The 17,567-nt window shown below is 38.2% G+C and overlaps 1 protein-coding gene across 1 annotated transcript in view; it reads left to right on the top strand.

The window, feature by feature from the left end:
- The window catches only part of AFF3 (AF4/FMR2 family member 3), a 266,117-nt gene that overhangs the window by 116,744 nt on the left and 131,806 nt on the right, over positions 1-17,567 (top strand). Inside the window, 1 exon segment of the mRNA XM_044431098.1 lies at positions 15,593-15,679. Within this exon segment, the coding sequence (XP_044287033.1) occupies positions 15,593-15,679 (87 nt within the window).

Raw genomic sequence — 17,567 nt, 5'->3', positions numbered from 1 at the left:
ACTCAACATTAAGAAAACTAAGATCTTGGCATCTGGTCCTCTCACTTCCTGGCAAATAGATGGGGAAGAAATGGAGGTAGTGACAGATTTTATTTTCCTGGGCTCCAAGATCACCGAATATGGGGACTGCAGCCAAGTAATTAAAAGACGCTTGCTCCTGGGGAGAAAAGCTATGGCAAATCTAGATAGCATACTAAAAAGCAGAGACATCACCCTGCCAACAAAAGTGCGTATAGTCAAGGCTATGGTTTTCCCAGTTGCAATGTATGGCTGTGAAAGTTGGACCATAAGGAAGGCTGAACACCAAAGAATTGAGGCCTTTGAATTGTGGTGCTGGCGGAGACTCCTGCAAGTCCCTTGGACCGCAAGGCCATCAAACTGGTCAGTCCTAGAGGAGAACAACCCTGACTGCTGAAGAAGGCCAGATCCTGAAGATGAAACTCAAATACTTTGGCCACCTAATGAGAAGGAAGGACTCCCTGGAGAAGAGCCCAATGCTGGGAACAATAGATGGCAAAAGAAGAAGGGGACGGCAGAGAATGAGGTGGCTAGATGGAGTCACTGAAGCAGTTGGTGTGAGCTTGAGTGGACTCCGGGGGATGGTGGAGGGCAGGAAGGCTTGGAGGAATGTTGTCCATGGGGTCGCGATGGACCGGACACGACTTCGCGACTAACAACAACATACTTGTTGAAGACTGAAATGCCTAAAGGTCCAATAGAAAACATCATAAATCAATGTACTTTTGATTTGAATGTTGGAGTGCGTCTCCATCCACTTGCAGACTGTTCCTGCAAAAGCTCTGTGGAGTTAGTCACTTTATTGGTGCATTACTTTGTCTATTTGTCATTCTATAGTGGTGACTTTTGGTGGTGGTTTTTATATTCTGTCTTGGGGAACCTATGTCTAAAAATGCACAGAGAATGGCACTTACTTTGTGCTGATTGGTGCTCTAATATTTTCTTAAATGAAGTTTAACTCACATTGTAATTTCTAAGCGGATGGTATGGTTTGATGAAGTATTGAGCACTTAAGAAAAACCCAGACCTTTTATATCTTCCACTTATTTCCTGATTATATTTCTGGAGGTCAGGCCCTTCATTTTGACATTTAATGAATAAAATGTCTACGTTGCAGGAAATGGGATAATGAATTGTGAAAAGACATAATCAGCAATGACTAAATAATTAAGGGAATTGAAATGTAGAGTCATCAGGGAATGCATTAATAACATGATTTTTTCCATATGCTAAAAAATGCTGCCTTGAAAAAAGGGTATCACTGATCGCACATGCTCTGTTTCTATTAAAAAGAAATTTAATAGGAACTGTAATTAGATGTTCTGCTTTTAACTGACTGAATAAAAGATGAAATCATATAGAAAGTATATTTAGATACAAGCCAGAAAGTAAACTGATTATTATTCATAGTCCTGCTAATAGGAGCTCTAATTTATGCATCTAGTGGGAATCATGTTAAGCAATTAGGAAGCTGTGTCACACTTCACTTGCCTTTATGCATTTACATATTTATATATTTTTCAATAACATGGTAGTGTTTCCTATCTTTTAGTTACCTTTATTGCGAGTAGCTGTCTTGAATATTACCCTGACTTTCTCTCTAATAAATATGGTTACTGGAGCTCTAAAGCTGTCTGAAGTTCAGGAGAATAACATCAAACATGCTTCTGTTTCATTTCAGCTGGCCTATCACATGGCTTCTGTTAACCACATCTTGAACAGGAAGATGTGCGCTATGCCATTCCAAGTGTGTGATTTTTGGGAATGTTTTATTATTATATTGATGAAACAGTTCCTCTTGCTTTATCCCCTTAAACACTTCCCTAGCCATTAGTTTCCCATGCTGAGGTATCACAATCTTGTTTTCTAAACATGCTCCTAACAGCATATTATGTTTCTTTAACAATTTGTTCAACAGTTGGCAAATCGATGCTGGTAACTTGCATGGATAGGCAGCATTTAGACTTGTAGGATGAGTTTCATTTTCACTAGATCCTACTTGGGTCCAGCTTCAAAACAATGGTTCAGGAAGAGCCAATGTGCCATGTGAGCAAGCCACACAGAAGCTTACCACAGCCTATGGGTTCTGGTTGGCCTGTTAGCCCAGAATAGCTACCCTGGCTGGCTTCACATAACAAGCTGTACTGTTGACATTAATTATGCAAATCCCCTAGCATGTGGCAGGCATATGTAGGAGGAAACTATGCTTATTCACCTCTTTGTGATCATGTAAACTTGGTCCATGTTTAACACAGAGTCTGGCAGGGAGGAGGGAATTTATGTGGGAAAGAAGATGAGGGAGGGAAGGAAGGAACAAGATGCTTTTGATCTCCTAACTGTGTTTAAGAATGTCATGTGTACATCAGCCTGCTGAAAGATGGACTGAATTACTGAAAAGACCATTTCCAAGGGGTTAGCCATATTAATGTATTGCAGTAAAACCAACAAGAGTCTTGTGGCACCTTACAGACTAGCATTTTTGTTAGTTTATTCTGGCATAAACTTTTGTGGACTATAATACTGTTCATCAATCCCAGTGGAAAAGATGTTCAAAGTAAATCGGCAATTTGTAGAAAGCATTTGGAACAATGCCTCTTTCTTTAATGATTTGTTTGTTTTGTGTTCCAAGTCTGGAAAGTTCAGACTGAAAAAGTTACAGGGCTGTTAGATTTGACAGCACTGACTCACACTGGCAAAACTGCCTCCTCACACCAGTGTAAACTATATCATTGATGTGTATCAACTTTAGGGGCAGCTCTGGGTTAAGAGATGAGACTACATGTTGGTGAGCTCTTTTTGTATGCAATGTGCATAAACCCTTTCTTTAGCCTAGAGTCAGGATAACAAAATAAGCTCAGATAGTTAAGGCTTACTTTAGATATTTTTCTCAGCCTTACAAGTCACAGAAACCAGGTACATGATTTCTTGGCCCTCTCACTATCATTTGGCTCCAGGCTTGACGTTCTGGCTGCAGAACATCTTTTATAATTAGGCTGGCAAAAATTTCTATTACCTTCCTCTGCTCACTCCAAGGTGTAATTGACAGCTGTTCCAGCCTCACTCCCAGATGGCCATGCCAACACCTTGAAGTTGATTTGGCTCTAATTTACTTCCACCTGTCATGTTAGGGAGCTCTCTGGCTAAAACAGAATTTATTCCCAGGAGCATCATTTCTGACTTCCTAAGTTACTTCTTAAGCCCCTCATCCTTTTTTTGCTTTTATTGCATTCTTTTGGTATTAAACACTATGTCAAATTGCCTTTTTAAAAAGTTTAACAATCAGGTTTCTGGGGGTAGACATGAGACAGAAATTCTTTATAGCCATTACAGAATTTACTTTAGACATGCTGGTGCTTCATTGTGGCCACTTCTGTTGTTTCTGGGGGAATCCCTTTCTAATCATTAAATAGAATCAGTGTTTTACAGCATTAGTGAAAAGAAAAACAAAGCACATGATTGTTTAACAGGGTATATTACAGAAAATGGAAGCTTAAATGGTCTCCATGGATTTTTATTTTGTAAGAGTGCATTATGAAGCTGCCTTGGTAGGGTGCTGTTTTCATATGTGGAAGAAATTGCTAGTATTGTACATCATTTTTATAACTTGTTGCTAGGCAACATACCATGGAGCGAGTATTGCAGAGGTGTCTGCTTTCTCATTAAAAATGTTCATGTTGCTCTTTTAACCTGCTAAATTAGCACTGTTATTTGAAGGATTTTGGCTTCTCGCGTATCTATTGATTGAGGTTTCAGTCTCTTTAGGTTTGAAGAGACCTATTGGGTTTTTATTAAGTTGAGTTTGTATTTTTTTTTAACCTAGACCATATGTGTTCGTGTTATTCTCTTATTTCTGAGTCCATCACTATCACTTGTTTTCAGACAGGGAGCTGAACATTTGTGCTAACGGTCATAAAGGTAATTGGAATCATGGTCTACACTGTTGCCTAGATCTCATTATATGTAATGGCAAGCTCCTACTGGCTTGGATTCCAAAAAACCCGAACAGAAGGAAAATAGCAAAATGCTCTCCAAATGCTTGCAAAAGCACCTGAGAAGAGTTTGCACAGTGCACTGGAAGTTGTATTAAACTATGGGAGGCAAGCAAGGAAGTGGAGAAGTCTGTATCATTTGAGAGAGAGAATCTGGTGTGTGTGTATGTGAGAGAGAGAAGATAGTGTGCACTAAGGGGAGAGAAAGAATAGTGAGATGACTTTAAGAAGACCCTGTCTGCATCATACCAAAGACCCATCGTGGTCCTGAGCATTGAAAGGGGGCTACTAACAAAAGCAAATGTCCTTGTTCAAATGAGCATAAGTGGAACTGAAGTGAATAAGGCCCTATTCATCTCAGTCCTCTGAATATGGTCTTCTCCTGCTTTAAGGACTTAATCATTTATGTCGGGTTATGGAAAGGGGACAGGCAATTTCATTTGGTGCTTTCTTGACCATAGTAATTTTTTTTCTTACAGGAGTATTTAGGCCAGTGAAAGATCTCTCCTACCAAGTCCTCTCCTGCCTTTAGTGAACTTTCCCTAATACTAATTCCCACTAGCAACAGAAAAAGAAATAAGGAGAGAAGGATGGCTTTGAATTAAGAACAACCTCAGCTTCTACCATTCTTGCTAGCAAAAATGCAGATATAAACTGGGAATCATAAAAGTCATTGTCCTGCGGGTTACTTTGTTTGAGTTCAGAACTGGGTTTAGGGAAAACTGGCTTTTTTCTGTTAAATGGATTTTTTAAAAAATAGCTGAGATTGCCAAGCCTGATTCCAAATTAACTCCAGCACAGCAGAGTTCACAGATCCCTAAAAGAGGAAGTTGAGTGAGTTCAGAAGATAGTTTTTTTTTGTTTAACATTGTTTACTTCACTTAATTACAAAAACAATACCACATGTGAAAACCTCATCTGCTTACCACTGAAGAGCATCAGATAACATCCACTAAAAGAAATTTTTAGGCTTTCCCTGCATAATTGGCCTGGTGGATGTATGCCCATAATAGCTCCAATGTGGGCTGTGAGGCTATATCACAACTGGAAGAGATGGCGCAGCCTGAAATTTCAATCAGATGATACATGCCTGTCCACATTTTCTAGGTAGCACCTGTATTTAACATGTTTTCTAAATATCGGATTTGCCCGTGACCTTGAAAGTTGGCCAGTAAAACTTGTATGCCTGTTTAAGTAGATCTGCTCCAGTCAACTGCACAAGAGTTATTGTACCATGTATGTAACATTGCTTGTAGGAAGCTGTGGATATCTGGCTGCCATATTAGATCATGCCATTTTAAAAACTGACCATCAAGTTGGAGGTTGTGCAATCCTGTGCTTATGCATAGACTGAACTTTTGGGCAGACGAATGTGTAGTTTCACATCCTGCACTGTTTTATAAAGAGATACATTATTTAGGTAAACCAAGACCATGCACATAGTTTATGATAATAAAAAGCTAGGTAACAGAGAATAAGTAAGCCACAGTCAGAGCATAATTAGGTAACCTGCCCCAGAAATTGGCTTGTTAATCTTGGTAGTGCAGGCCTAAGCAAAGCACAGCTTCTGTGTACAAAGCGGCTTTTTTGGGTCTCAGCTACTAATTTGAATGGATGCCGATTACCAGTTCTATGTATTTAGAATAGTCTAAACAGTAGGAATATTGGTGTGGTTCATAAATTTAATAAATAAATAGATAGTGCTTAGATATGTGCTGGAGCCTACCAGTGTTAAAACAAATAAGAGCCTTAACCATGGTTTTTAATGGGGTTTAGATTGCACTTACGAACATTAACAGATTGTGTATGCCCATTTAGGACATTCTGATGTTAGATATACAGATACACCTGTGTAAAAAAATCTGAACTGATCCATAAACTATGGTAGTAAAAGATGCTGCATAACATCACCTTAGTGCAAGTAGGTGTGTTGTGACACTAAGGATCTTTCACTTGGGAAATTTGGGAAAGCCCTTCCACTTGTGAAAGAGGCCTCCTATTTGTGGAAGGTCACCTGTGGATCCTCCCAACAAGTTTTTCTTAGGACATGTCTTTAGCAATTTGTTTGATTTGTTATAGTTCCAGTTATTTTACCACTTGTCTTAAAAGATAGAAGCAATAATAGTATGGATTATTTGAAAGACATATAATGTATGGTCCCTTTAAACAGCTGAGTTGGTAGTCTTTCAACAATAAGTTGTAACAATGTAATTTCTTACATTGCTGCAAGTGATTAAAAGGGGTATATCTTTACAAGAAGTATAACTACATGAATTATTATTCTCTTTTATATATTTCACATTATAATGTAAAGGCCAAGGGCATTTTCCCCTATTTAATACCATTAAACCCATCATTAAACTGCTCACTAAACACAGACAAAATTTAATTGTGTGCCTCAAGTACAAATATTGATGCTACACTGTTAATATAGTTGCTGTTAAAGATATAATAAATAATGTTGTGCTAATGTAGCATTACTTATTGATTATATAAAGTGAATAATGTTAACAATATGAACAGTCATAATTTATGGTAATATATGGTGCTAGTCACTAGGATTAAAACAAGAATAAGGAAATTGTTTTATACACTGGTAAAAACCATTCAGACTAGCAGTTAGATTTTCACTGTGGTTGGAATATAAAGATTAACATGTATAATCTTTTTCTATTATTGCTGGAATTTAAAACATATTTGAGTAAGTTCACATGTAATTATAAACCCCAGTTTAGGTTTATGTGATTGGTAGAAATCTGGCTGTGCAAAGCACCAGACTCACATATTTCTCATCTCTTCTCATGCTGCTGACAGGAGGTATAAACCAGAATTTAGTTTTACTTTAACAGATTCCTATCTTGTTGTTATTTGTGAACCAGTAATTAGAGCTTAAAACAAATGAACATCAAAACCTAGATTATTTTTCTAGTGGTCTAGGAAAGCAGCACTTATTTTAAACAACAGTTCCTAATTTATGCATGGCGGCAAGCTAAAAATTTGCTAAAGTGAAACTGAAGCCTGCTATATTGCCATATGAGCAGAGGAGGACAAAGGAAGAGTCTGTGAGCACTGCAGTTTGCTCAGGTTCATGCCTTCTTGTGCACATCACCTTAAATTATTGTTTATTGTTTCATGTGAATGCAGCTGCTGAAATAAAATTACAACTTGTTTTCTACAATCTGGGGCATATGTTTCCATTTTTTAAATGACAATAATTAAACCTCCTTTCACCTTAATTTAGCTGAATAACACAGAAACCACAAATACTGCTTGGATGAAAATTGTTATTTTATACTCCTTGGTTTTCAAGCAAAATTTGGTATATAGGTCACTTAATTGCATTTTCAACCTGTAAACCCATGTCATGTGATCTGAACAATCATGGCAATAATTTTCTCATCCTATGAAAAGGTCACTTTGTTTGTAGGTACCCTGCCTTTGCTCCTACTCATGAATTATCCAGGTGACTCAATTTTACATGGCTGAATAATGCTGAATACTCAACTGAATACTCTCTTTTAATGTCTGTTTTACAGTCACTCCACTGGCATTTTACATAGATTAAAGTGTGAATTCCTTCTAGCTGGTCTGTCCGAAATAATCATGCTCAACACAAGCATGACAAACCTTTCTTCAAGCAATATAATATGGCTGTTGCTATTTCTGCTTGGGACTTGTCATATACAGCAGAGTGTGAAGCAGGGAGAACTCTAAGTCACACTTTCAGATAATGTAGCTGAGAATACACATCTCTACACACACATGAAGTGTTTTCCTGTTTTGTTTGCAGGGAGCAATCTGTGCTTTTCAGGAACAGTAGTTGACAGACATTTATTCTGGTGCTAGGAAAGTCTCTTCTTTCTTTGTCTGGGACTCTGTTCCTGCTGGAGGATAGGCTTCTAGTAGTTTGATTGGGATAAGCCCAAAAGGAGCACAAGCTGCCAATTTAATAGAAGCATAGCATGAATAAATCTGGATCTTGGGTCTAGATAGTGGACTTTCTGGGAACTCTGAAAGAGTTTCACGAAAGTATAATAGGATACAAAATTCACTGTAAACTTACTGTAATTTAGCAAAAGATAAATGGCAGCAAGCCAAGAAGGCAGACCTACTGTGCCTGAAAGAGAGAAGAGGGAAGAGGGTTTTAATTCTTTTTAATTGGATGAGGTAGTTGGAATGCAGACAAGGATCCCCAGAATGAGGGAAATCCAAGTTAGTGAGGGCTGGTGTCCCCAAGCTCCAGCAGAGATTTTACTAGATTATAAGCATGCTGGGCACAGAACTTCAAGAAAAGGTTCCATGATGGAAACAGAGAGACAGGAATGTGGGCGACATGAATGCAAACAAAAGCACTCTCTGAAAACACACATTTAGATCAGGCTCAAAAAGCTGGAGTCATATTAGAATCATAGAGGGTGTATGTTGAAATGGATTTTCTGAAGGAATAAAAAGACTGAAGGTGTGAAGGCTATTTTCTGTAAAGTGGGTGGAAAGGTGCTCCTTGATGTTGTTACTGGGCATTGACTTAATTTCACTGAGCTATGGGGAAGATTATCTTCAGCATGTCCAAGAGCTCCATTATGTGGGGTACTTGGGGCTGGGACAATTTATTCTGAGTTTCAAGGGTGGGTGAGGGGCTTGTCCAGCCAGTGAAGAATCCATAACCTTAACCTCCATAATCCATAGACAGTCACAAGCTGAGACACATGTGGGCACAAACCAGGGACAATTTGGCAAAGGGGTTTTTGTCAGAAAGCTTGGACTCCTGAAGCACTTAGCAGGTTCTCATTTTGCTAGGTGGCCTTCTATGATAGGAAGATGCTATAGGGGAGTGAATATAGGGGATGCTATAGGGGATCTGGTTTGGCCTATCCCTTGCCGTGCAGGACTGTGGAATGCAGGGAGGGCACAAAATGCTGAGGTGGTACCTCAGATGGTAACTTCTCAAAGTCTTTTCCTCATTCTGGAAACAGCTTGTGCCTAACTTGCCTTCCTTACTCAGAGAGAGGTGAGGAAGGGAATAATGGGTGATGGATTCAAGGAGCAATCTTTGAGGCTGTGGCTCAAGTAAAGCATCACCTAGAACTTAGCCTTCTGGGATGGGTGAAGCTTTGGAGAAGGGAAAGGTCTCCATCAGGGTTCAGCAATCTGGATGAGGGGGCCTCACAGTGAGCAAGCTGGACCTTTTGCATCACTGCTGTATGCCCCCATTTTGTTCAATACATCTTATGAAAAGTTTTGTTTATGTGTAATTCAAATAAACGTTATTTCAGACTTAATTCAAAATTAAGCCACTTTGTCTAGGGAAGATTGCATAAAACTTAACAATCTTAATCATGTGATGAGGGACTGGATTGTAAATGCTTTGAAATCAGCAGATAAAAGACAATCCATGCAGTTAATGTTAAGCATTATTACTTCATAGTACAAAGCAATGAAGAAAGCAGGATGATTGTAGCTTTAACTCTTGACTATAAACATGAAGTAACAATTGAATTGTGGCAAAATGTGGTCATAAACGTTCTTTATAAATATTTATTTTCAGGCATAAATATAATTTAAGATAGCTTTGCTCTTTATTTACAAAATTATATTCAGTTTTATGCAAATAGAGCAACACCTCTAGGAGAGTAGACAAAGTGTGGGAATGCTGTGATACCACTTTGCAGAGTAAGGTTTAAGTTGTAGTCATATCTAGAAACCTATGCCATTGCTCCAGCCTAACTCATAAAACCATTGTGCTGTACAGAAGTTGCTTGCATAGAAGTATTTATACAGAGCAGGCCTTTTGTGGGACTGCACACCCTCATGTGCTGTTGTCAAATTCTAAAGAAGTTTGGCTTATGCCTTTTGTGTAGCACTGTTCATATGCTGTCCAAGCTAAGATTCCCCAGCCTGCCCCACTTAGTTAGATGAGTTTCTAAGGGTACCTTGTTTGCTTTGCTGTCCCTCCAGTTGCTATTGGTGTGCACATTTCTCGTAGAGTATTCTGCTTCAAGTAATAGCACCAGCAAACAGCAGGTCCTGGTTCACACAGTTGTCTGGTTCCAGCAAACTGCAGTGAGCCGTGCCAGGCCTTCAACACAGAAGGATTTCTATGTGGCTCAATTTTAGAATGCTGCCTGAATTACAGTTAATCTGTGACTCAGATATAGTTGCATCAGAATCTAGTGGCTAGTTCTGCTCCCATCCCTAGTGGCAGAAGCTTCTCTGATGAGCGTCTTTGCCTGTGGACTGCCAATGACAGGGGGAGAAATAATGGGTCTGGCTAGAGCCCCCAGTTGAAGGCAGTGCAACATTCTCAGGATACAGAATTGATAGCAGGATGACAGAGGAGACCACTGTGACCAGCTGTGAAGATAATTTTCTCTTGTCCTCCAATTCAGTTGTCCCCAGCCCAGTGCCTTTCAGCCATGTTGGAGTGCAGCTCCCTTACTTTCTAAGCAGCTTGCTGCCTGGGAATTGTAGGCCTGCACGTCTTCAGTTAATCAGGTTGGAGGAGGCTACACCAATTTTTCCTCCATGCCCAAGACCTCATTTCCAAAATGTGGAGTAAGATTCCACAACATAGACCAGTGGTTTTTAACCACTAGTCCACGCACTGGTGCCAATTCGTGGGAGATTTCCTGCTGGTCCATGGGGGGGGGGGGCACATCCTACTTGTTGTGGACCAGCACAGGGGCTGACTTTGCTCTACCACCTCTTCCTCTGGCATCAGGTTTGCAGGTGTTGTGCTGGTCCCACTAGAAGGGCAAGATGGCTCAGTGGGAGCTGGCTGGGAACCACACTTTGGTATTTTGTTCTTTTGTTGGAATTTTTTGTTGCTTAGTTTCTGATTGCTCAGTTTCCTTTCCCTTCCTTTTCTTTCCCTCCCTCCATCTATCCTTCCTTCCTTTTTGTTGGTATTGTGATACTGTATTATGTGCTTTGTTTCTGACTCAGCGGTCCCCAAGGTGGTTTTCCTGTTTTTGCATGTCCCAAGCTGTGGAAAAGTGAAAAACCACTGACATAGACCACAAATGATCCCAAACTTTGGGCAAGTCCCTTCCAAGAAGATGTTCATTACTACCATGGACATTTCTTGCAACTTTGGACATTTATGAAAAGCTGGAATTACTAAGTGGGCCCTCAGTATTTATATTATGTAAAATATTCAAACTTCATTAAATGAATGCATTTAAAATAGAAAATGTTTGATAGAAAATGTTTAATTTTGAAAATTCATGTAGTTTAAATCTGTTGATCTTCGTGACTTGCTATTTAGGTATCTTGAATTTATAACCCTATCTACTCTTCAAAGATCAGTAATTTAATGAAAAAGCCTCCTTTTTAGCATCCTGATTGCCTCTTCCTAAGAACTTTTTCTGTTCGTTTTAATGCATGATTTATGGTGTTAAAAATCCAGTGAGCACAGTATCATTAGCCATTTTGCACCTCTTTTCTAGAAACTTCTCCATCAACTATATCCATTCCAGAAGTATTGCCTGCCAATTTTTAATTACAGGGCCAGATAGAACAACTGAAGACCAGTTGGCATCACTTGTACCACTAATTCTGTAGACAGAAAGACAGCATGGACCTAATGTACACTCTGCTTTTGTATGCAAAACCTTTGTGTATCAGTGAAGAACAATGTGTGAGAAAGAAAGTGTTTTTCTACACATTAATAACCCAGGATGAGTTCACCATCTGGCACAATTGATCTCACATCACTGAAAAGTTGTAAACACAAAAATTCATAAAGCTACTTTAAACAAAGCCACTTTCTGCTGTGTACTTTACTCTCCACTACATTAACTGTGATATTTTCCCTCTGCAACATTGACATTCATCTATCTTTCTCCCGTTTTCTCATGCTGGCCAAACTGATCAAGTGTTTCCCTGTAACAGCAGGAAAAAGGAATTGTAAGGTTTTTATTTGTACTGTTTTGAATTCTTTACAGATATTTCACTAAAAGAGGTCTGGTGACACCTTAATACATCAGCACATGTTCTATGTACTATTATTCCACTATAAGTATTTTAATGCTTAGATAAGTGAAAGCCTGTTCTAGAATCTATATGATGTTCATACATAGCCATACAAACTGATCTGACAGCCAAGCTTGTAACGCACAATGTCAGGCTAAGAGCAAAGGCTATAATTGATTCCATCTGTACATGACTAAAGGATAAAGATGCAAATAGTTCACTCCAAACTTATATTGCATCTAGTTTACTAATAACCAAAACTGATATCTAGTGCCAGCTTTTTGGTGTAATGATACTATCATGCAACACATTGATAGAGGATTCACTACATTATAATACTTTGTGAAGCTACTCATACTTCAGTTTGAAGGGCTTCATCTGAACTTGCTCCCTCTGTCCCCCTATTTACTCAGCATGATGCCATTTAGTCCCAAGACTCTCATTTTAGACAGTCAGACAGCATTGGAATTATCAGTACAGGATACGTTGTTTTTAACTTAGTTATATTAAACAAAGAACTTAGTTGCCAATACTACAGGCTTCATGAAGGTCTGTCTGACAAAACCCGTATCTGTGTCCTCCTCCCTCCAGTTCAGTCTTTGTAGTTGTTCCCTAAGAGTTGGAAGCCCATTATAAACTTGCAGTCTCTTTTTAGCATGTCAGTGTGCATGTGATGTTCAGCTGATGAGACCCTAACGTACCTGATGTTGGCTTTAGGAAATTTAAAAAAAAAAACTGTTCTTTTATTCTCCCTGCGCAGACACACTTTTTGTGTTTGTGCTAATCTAGCCTCTCCTTTTTCATTGGGCTAGGGTTAGGTGTGGCAATATCACTGTGATTCCATTATAAATTTGCCATTATCCAGTGTTGTTATGAGGAGAAATAGAGGGGAAAAATCTCCAAGGAAGTAATGAATAAATACAACATAGTATTGATTTTATTGTATTTGTTTCTTTAATTGTATATATTGTTTCGAAGACTTCAGCAATAGGGCAATTTATTAACTGGTTTTAAAAAACACACTAAAAATGGAATATTAACTGGACTCAGTTTGTACTACTTATTCCAGCACTACTGAAATGCTAGGGCAGGACAACCAGTGGCCTGGTCTAGAATGAAGTCAATCCAAATATGACGTGCTTCAGTATTTATCTCCGAAAAAGTGATGACTATAAGTACCTGGGATCAAAATGCGTTTTTATAGAGCTTTTTCTGTAACATGTTTAATGGGTCATCTTGTTTCAGATTGTTCTTAATTTTTCTGCAATAGGCTATGCTTCCTTTTACTACATCTCACAAAATCTTTCAGTCTAAAAAACTGTAACAAACTCCATGAAAATATAAACAATGTCATATAAAATGCTTCACTGCTAGTAGATATTTACCCATTAATATATGTTTTGAAGTGGCTGCCAACCTAGAAACATTTCCTTGGCAACTTGGGCTGGTTTGGAAACACTAAACATTTTTTCATTTCTCTTCTGTCTGCATATATTCCTCCATCTGTCATGTTCTGGTGAACAGCCAGACTCATACCATATTCTTTATGGTTTTTCATTCTCCTTTGTTTTCATTACTTGAAATTAGTCCAAGGTAATCCTCAGTCTATGGCTGATGTTTAGTAAGGGTAGTATAAAATTAACACCCTTGCTAGTATTTTTTTAAAATGCATGCTATGTACACTAGGTGCAGCTATTATTATTATTTTATGCAGAGAGCTGGACCTGGAAGCATCCTAGCTCTTTCTCTCATAATCTCCTTTCCTCACTCCCAAGAGGCAGACATTCATCTTCATTATCCTCTTCTGCCAGTCTGCTGCCAACTGCAACCAGGAAACTAGCCGCATTAGTCTTGCATGGCAATTCAGGAATGAAGCCACACTTCTAGGGTGAAGGAGGTTAATGCATTAATAAAGTTTGCACCTTGATTACGCACATCATTTCAGCTAACCTGGTCCAGGCCAGTTTTCAGACAATTGTCATATCACATGGCCCACTGCTTTTGTTTAAGCACCTAACTTCCAAATAGAGGTAGAGATGCTGTAGAGAATAGATCAGGAGTTTTTCTTCCCTTTTAAGCATGTTCTGCCTTTTGGAACAAGAAAAGGTGGATTTATATGATCAAGAACAAGTAAACATAAAAGACACCAGCATAGTAAGGGGGGAGGGGGAATGCGAAAAGCATATCTTGATAAAAGACAGATTATTCCAGAGACAAGATGTTGTACGAGTTTGTTATTATATGTTGACCATCTTGTTTGTTTTATTGAGATCAGTGAGGAGCCTCATTTACAAATTAACATCATCTGCAATGATACTTCAGAACCTGTAAGAACATAAAAAGGTCCCTGCAGATCAGATGTAGGATCTGGTTACTCCAGCATCCTGTTTCCAACCATGACCAGACAAATGATTCTAGGAACTCCCATCTTTTGGTCTTTTCTCACAGATAACTGCTATAGATTTAAAACATGATTTAATATTCTTCTATTCACATACAGCAGAGAGATTTTGATCAGTTAATTTTTTCAGATTAGGTCTGGGGGGGTATGGAAGGGGAGGATAGGTTTCCCCTGTTTTAATCCTGAGATTCCATCCCCCATGGGGGGTTTGTTAGAAAAGGGGGAAATGCCTCTATTGGGAGCGTGGTTGAACCATGTATGTTTAGAAGAATGTTTTGTTTAATCCTCAGCAGGTGTATTGAAAGGTTAGATTTAGTTATTTTGGTGAAACATGAATATCTCATATACTTAAATAGGTCATTATTCTATAAGGTTATTTAACCCAGTTAGCAAACTCTTATAAACCACTGTGTTGGTGATTTATAAAATGCATGATAATTTATATGAATCATGTGTGAAGCATTTCCTGTATTTTCCCTTACCTGTTTAGAGGTTGGGCTGTGGCTCTTTTCAAAAGCTCTTCATTCTCTATCCCCCACCACACCCACCACTTGCCAGTTATATGTGTTTGGGCTTGGGTGTTTCTTTTCTTGCTTCCCTATTTGCAGAGAGTAAATGACTGAACCAGGAGAAACTGCACTCAGAATCTCATTGACATACAAAAGGAAATCCTCTGGAAAGTTTCATTTCTCATGGCCGAGAAATGCTATATGTCGAATATAGCATGTCCTCTTGCCTGGATAATTCATCCTGCAATGAGGAGAAGAATGAATATGCCAGATCTGTTTCTAGGCACAATCCCAAAGTGAGAAAGATGAAGAAATAATTGGAACAGTTTCTGTCTTTAAAGTATTGTGTGACTTTAACAAGACAAAAAGAGGGTTAGATCCAGTTTTCAGCATGTGCATTTGAGCTGGTAGACCCTGCCTATTCTCAATAGTCAATATAAGCATAATAATTTATTATCTAGCACATAAGTTGATAATATTCTAGGCTCTTTTGTACCTTATATACTCATTCTTAAATATATGTTCAGTTTCCAGAGTAATGGTCATGCTAGTCTGTTGCAGCCAAAACAGTAAAGATTAAGACACCTCAAGACACTAGGTTGTTGCAGTGAGTCACACACTATAATTCATGTCTATTCCCAATTAGTGTGTCATGATTATCTTAAAATATTAAATATTACTTTGAAATCTCTCCTTTTTTCAAGGAAATGACCCATACTTGGCCTGCACCACTTTCTGCAATACATACGCCTGGTAAAGTAGAACAAAACAAGTTTCCACTCACAAACAAGGTAAATAGCTTTTGCTTTACCATTACCAATAGTTGTGAACTATGATCTTGCAATTGACCCTATCATTTTTTAACATCCAAGTTTGCTAAAAGGGATGTGTTGTGATACACTTCCAAATTGTGAACTAAAATTCACAATGTATTAACATTAACAATTACAATATCAGAAAGGTCTGATATAGTCTGGAGCTGGAAAGGATAAAGAAACACAAGACAAACCTCTCTTAGGAGAATATTACAGTTGAGGCACCAACACTGCGAAGCCGCCTTGAGACTTTGGAAGTAGGGAGTGTATAAATGGAAGCATAAATAAATAAGTTCCTTCTTCTTGTAACAACCTCTTCACTTCCTTCAAGTAGGCTCTCAGAGAAGGACCTCTGTAGAACCTTAAGGACCAGGCAGATGTATACAGAAGGAGGTAACCTTTAGATAACTGTTCACTAAACCATTTAGGGCTATATACTGTATGTTGTTATCAACCCCTCAAATTGGGTGCATTAGCACTAATTAGCATTATATGTAGTAGCTTCTGAATATTATGCTTCTTTAATATAAAGCTTTAGGCCTTTGCCTTTAAACATAGCGCAATAATCTGCAACAGATTCACAAGTTTGTATTATTATGGACCAAATATGAGGATTTTGATCATTTTTTTCGTTAGGTAAACCAACTTGCAGACCATTGTTTCACCTTCCAAAACTGAACACTAATTTAGTTGTGCAAAATATGAAAGTTGCTGAAGACTATGCTAATATACAGTATGTGCTACTTAAAAAAAAAAAAGTATGCATCTCTGATCTCTCTCTTCATACTCCGTTTGTACAAGCAAAAGATTGTAGCGGTCTTTGTGTATGTGTGCTCTGCTCACTGATCGTATACTGAGTTAAGAAAAATGCACAAAATATGTGCCTGCAAAAGTTTAGTAAATTGCAGCAGACTTTTTAATGTACTTTTCCAAAGAGGAAAAAAAAACCTTATTCCATCAATCAGGAGATGACAGAGCAAAAGACAGATGACAATCCACAAATCATAGTCAGAATAGATTTAATAAAGCCCCTTCACACAGCCCCTTATGTATTATAGCTATTATAAGTTCTTTGGGTTGTGTTGCAATGTTAAGAATAAGAAGGTGCTCCCTTAGTAAGTATAAGATTTCTTTGGAGCTTACAAAGCTTGTTGCTTAACAGGCTTGTATGAGCATTTTCAAAACTTAAGGATTAGCTTATTGACATAGAGTCAACAATCTTCCTAAAAACATGTTCCTGTAAATTTGTGGTGTAGGAATTCATAAGGGAAACAACACAAAATATATTCATAATATAAAATAAAAATTGAGTTGAATTGCTTTTTAACATTATTTTTCTATCCAAGTATTTTTTCTTCTATTACTGGTATTTTAGTCATTTAAATATTTCAAATGTTACACTAGTTTTATTACAAAGCATTGGCAGCATGTTCTCCCTGCCTTCCATCTCCCTATATCTCTCTATCTGTCTATAGAACTAACTGTTTAAAAGCTGTTTTTAAAAGTTTTACCAGTTTACAGACCCACTAATTTATTATTCTGTCTAACTAGGAATGAAAGCACTACCATGTGCCCCCAAGGAAGAAATATATCCAGTGAATATTCAGCTTATCTCAGAATGTGTTATTTCTCTCTGAAATTTTACACATAACCACTGAATTAGGTTCATGTAATTAGCACATGTAACAGAGTCAGTAATAAAGGTCTCAGTTTATGTCCAGTATGCTTGTCCCCGTACTCCATAGAGAGTGGCTTTGAGGATGTGCAGAATCCTCTTTCCTCTGACTAAGTAAATTCTGTGTGCCTCAGTTACAAACTTGCAAGTGAGAGCTGCAAGAAAATACTGAACTTTGGAGTGATCCCC

The sequence above is a fragment of the Varanus komodoensis genome, unplaced genomic scaffold (assembly GCF_004798865.1).
Source record: "Varanus komodoensis strain SLA01 unplaced genomic scaffold, ASM479886v1 scaffold1, whole genome shotgun sequence".
Taxonomy (NCBI): Eukaryota; Metazoa; Chordata; class Lepidosauria; order Squamata; family Varanidae; genus Varanus; species Varanus komodoensis.
This window is presented reverse-complemented; position numbering and strand designations above follow the sequence as displayed.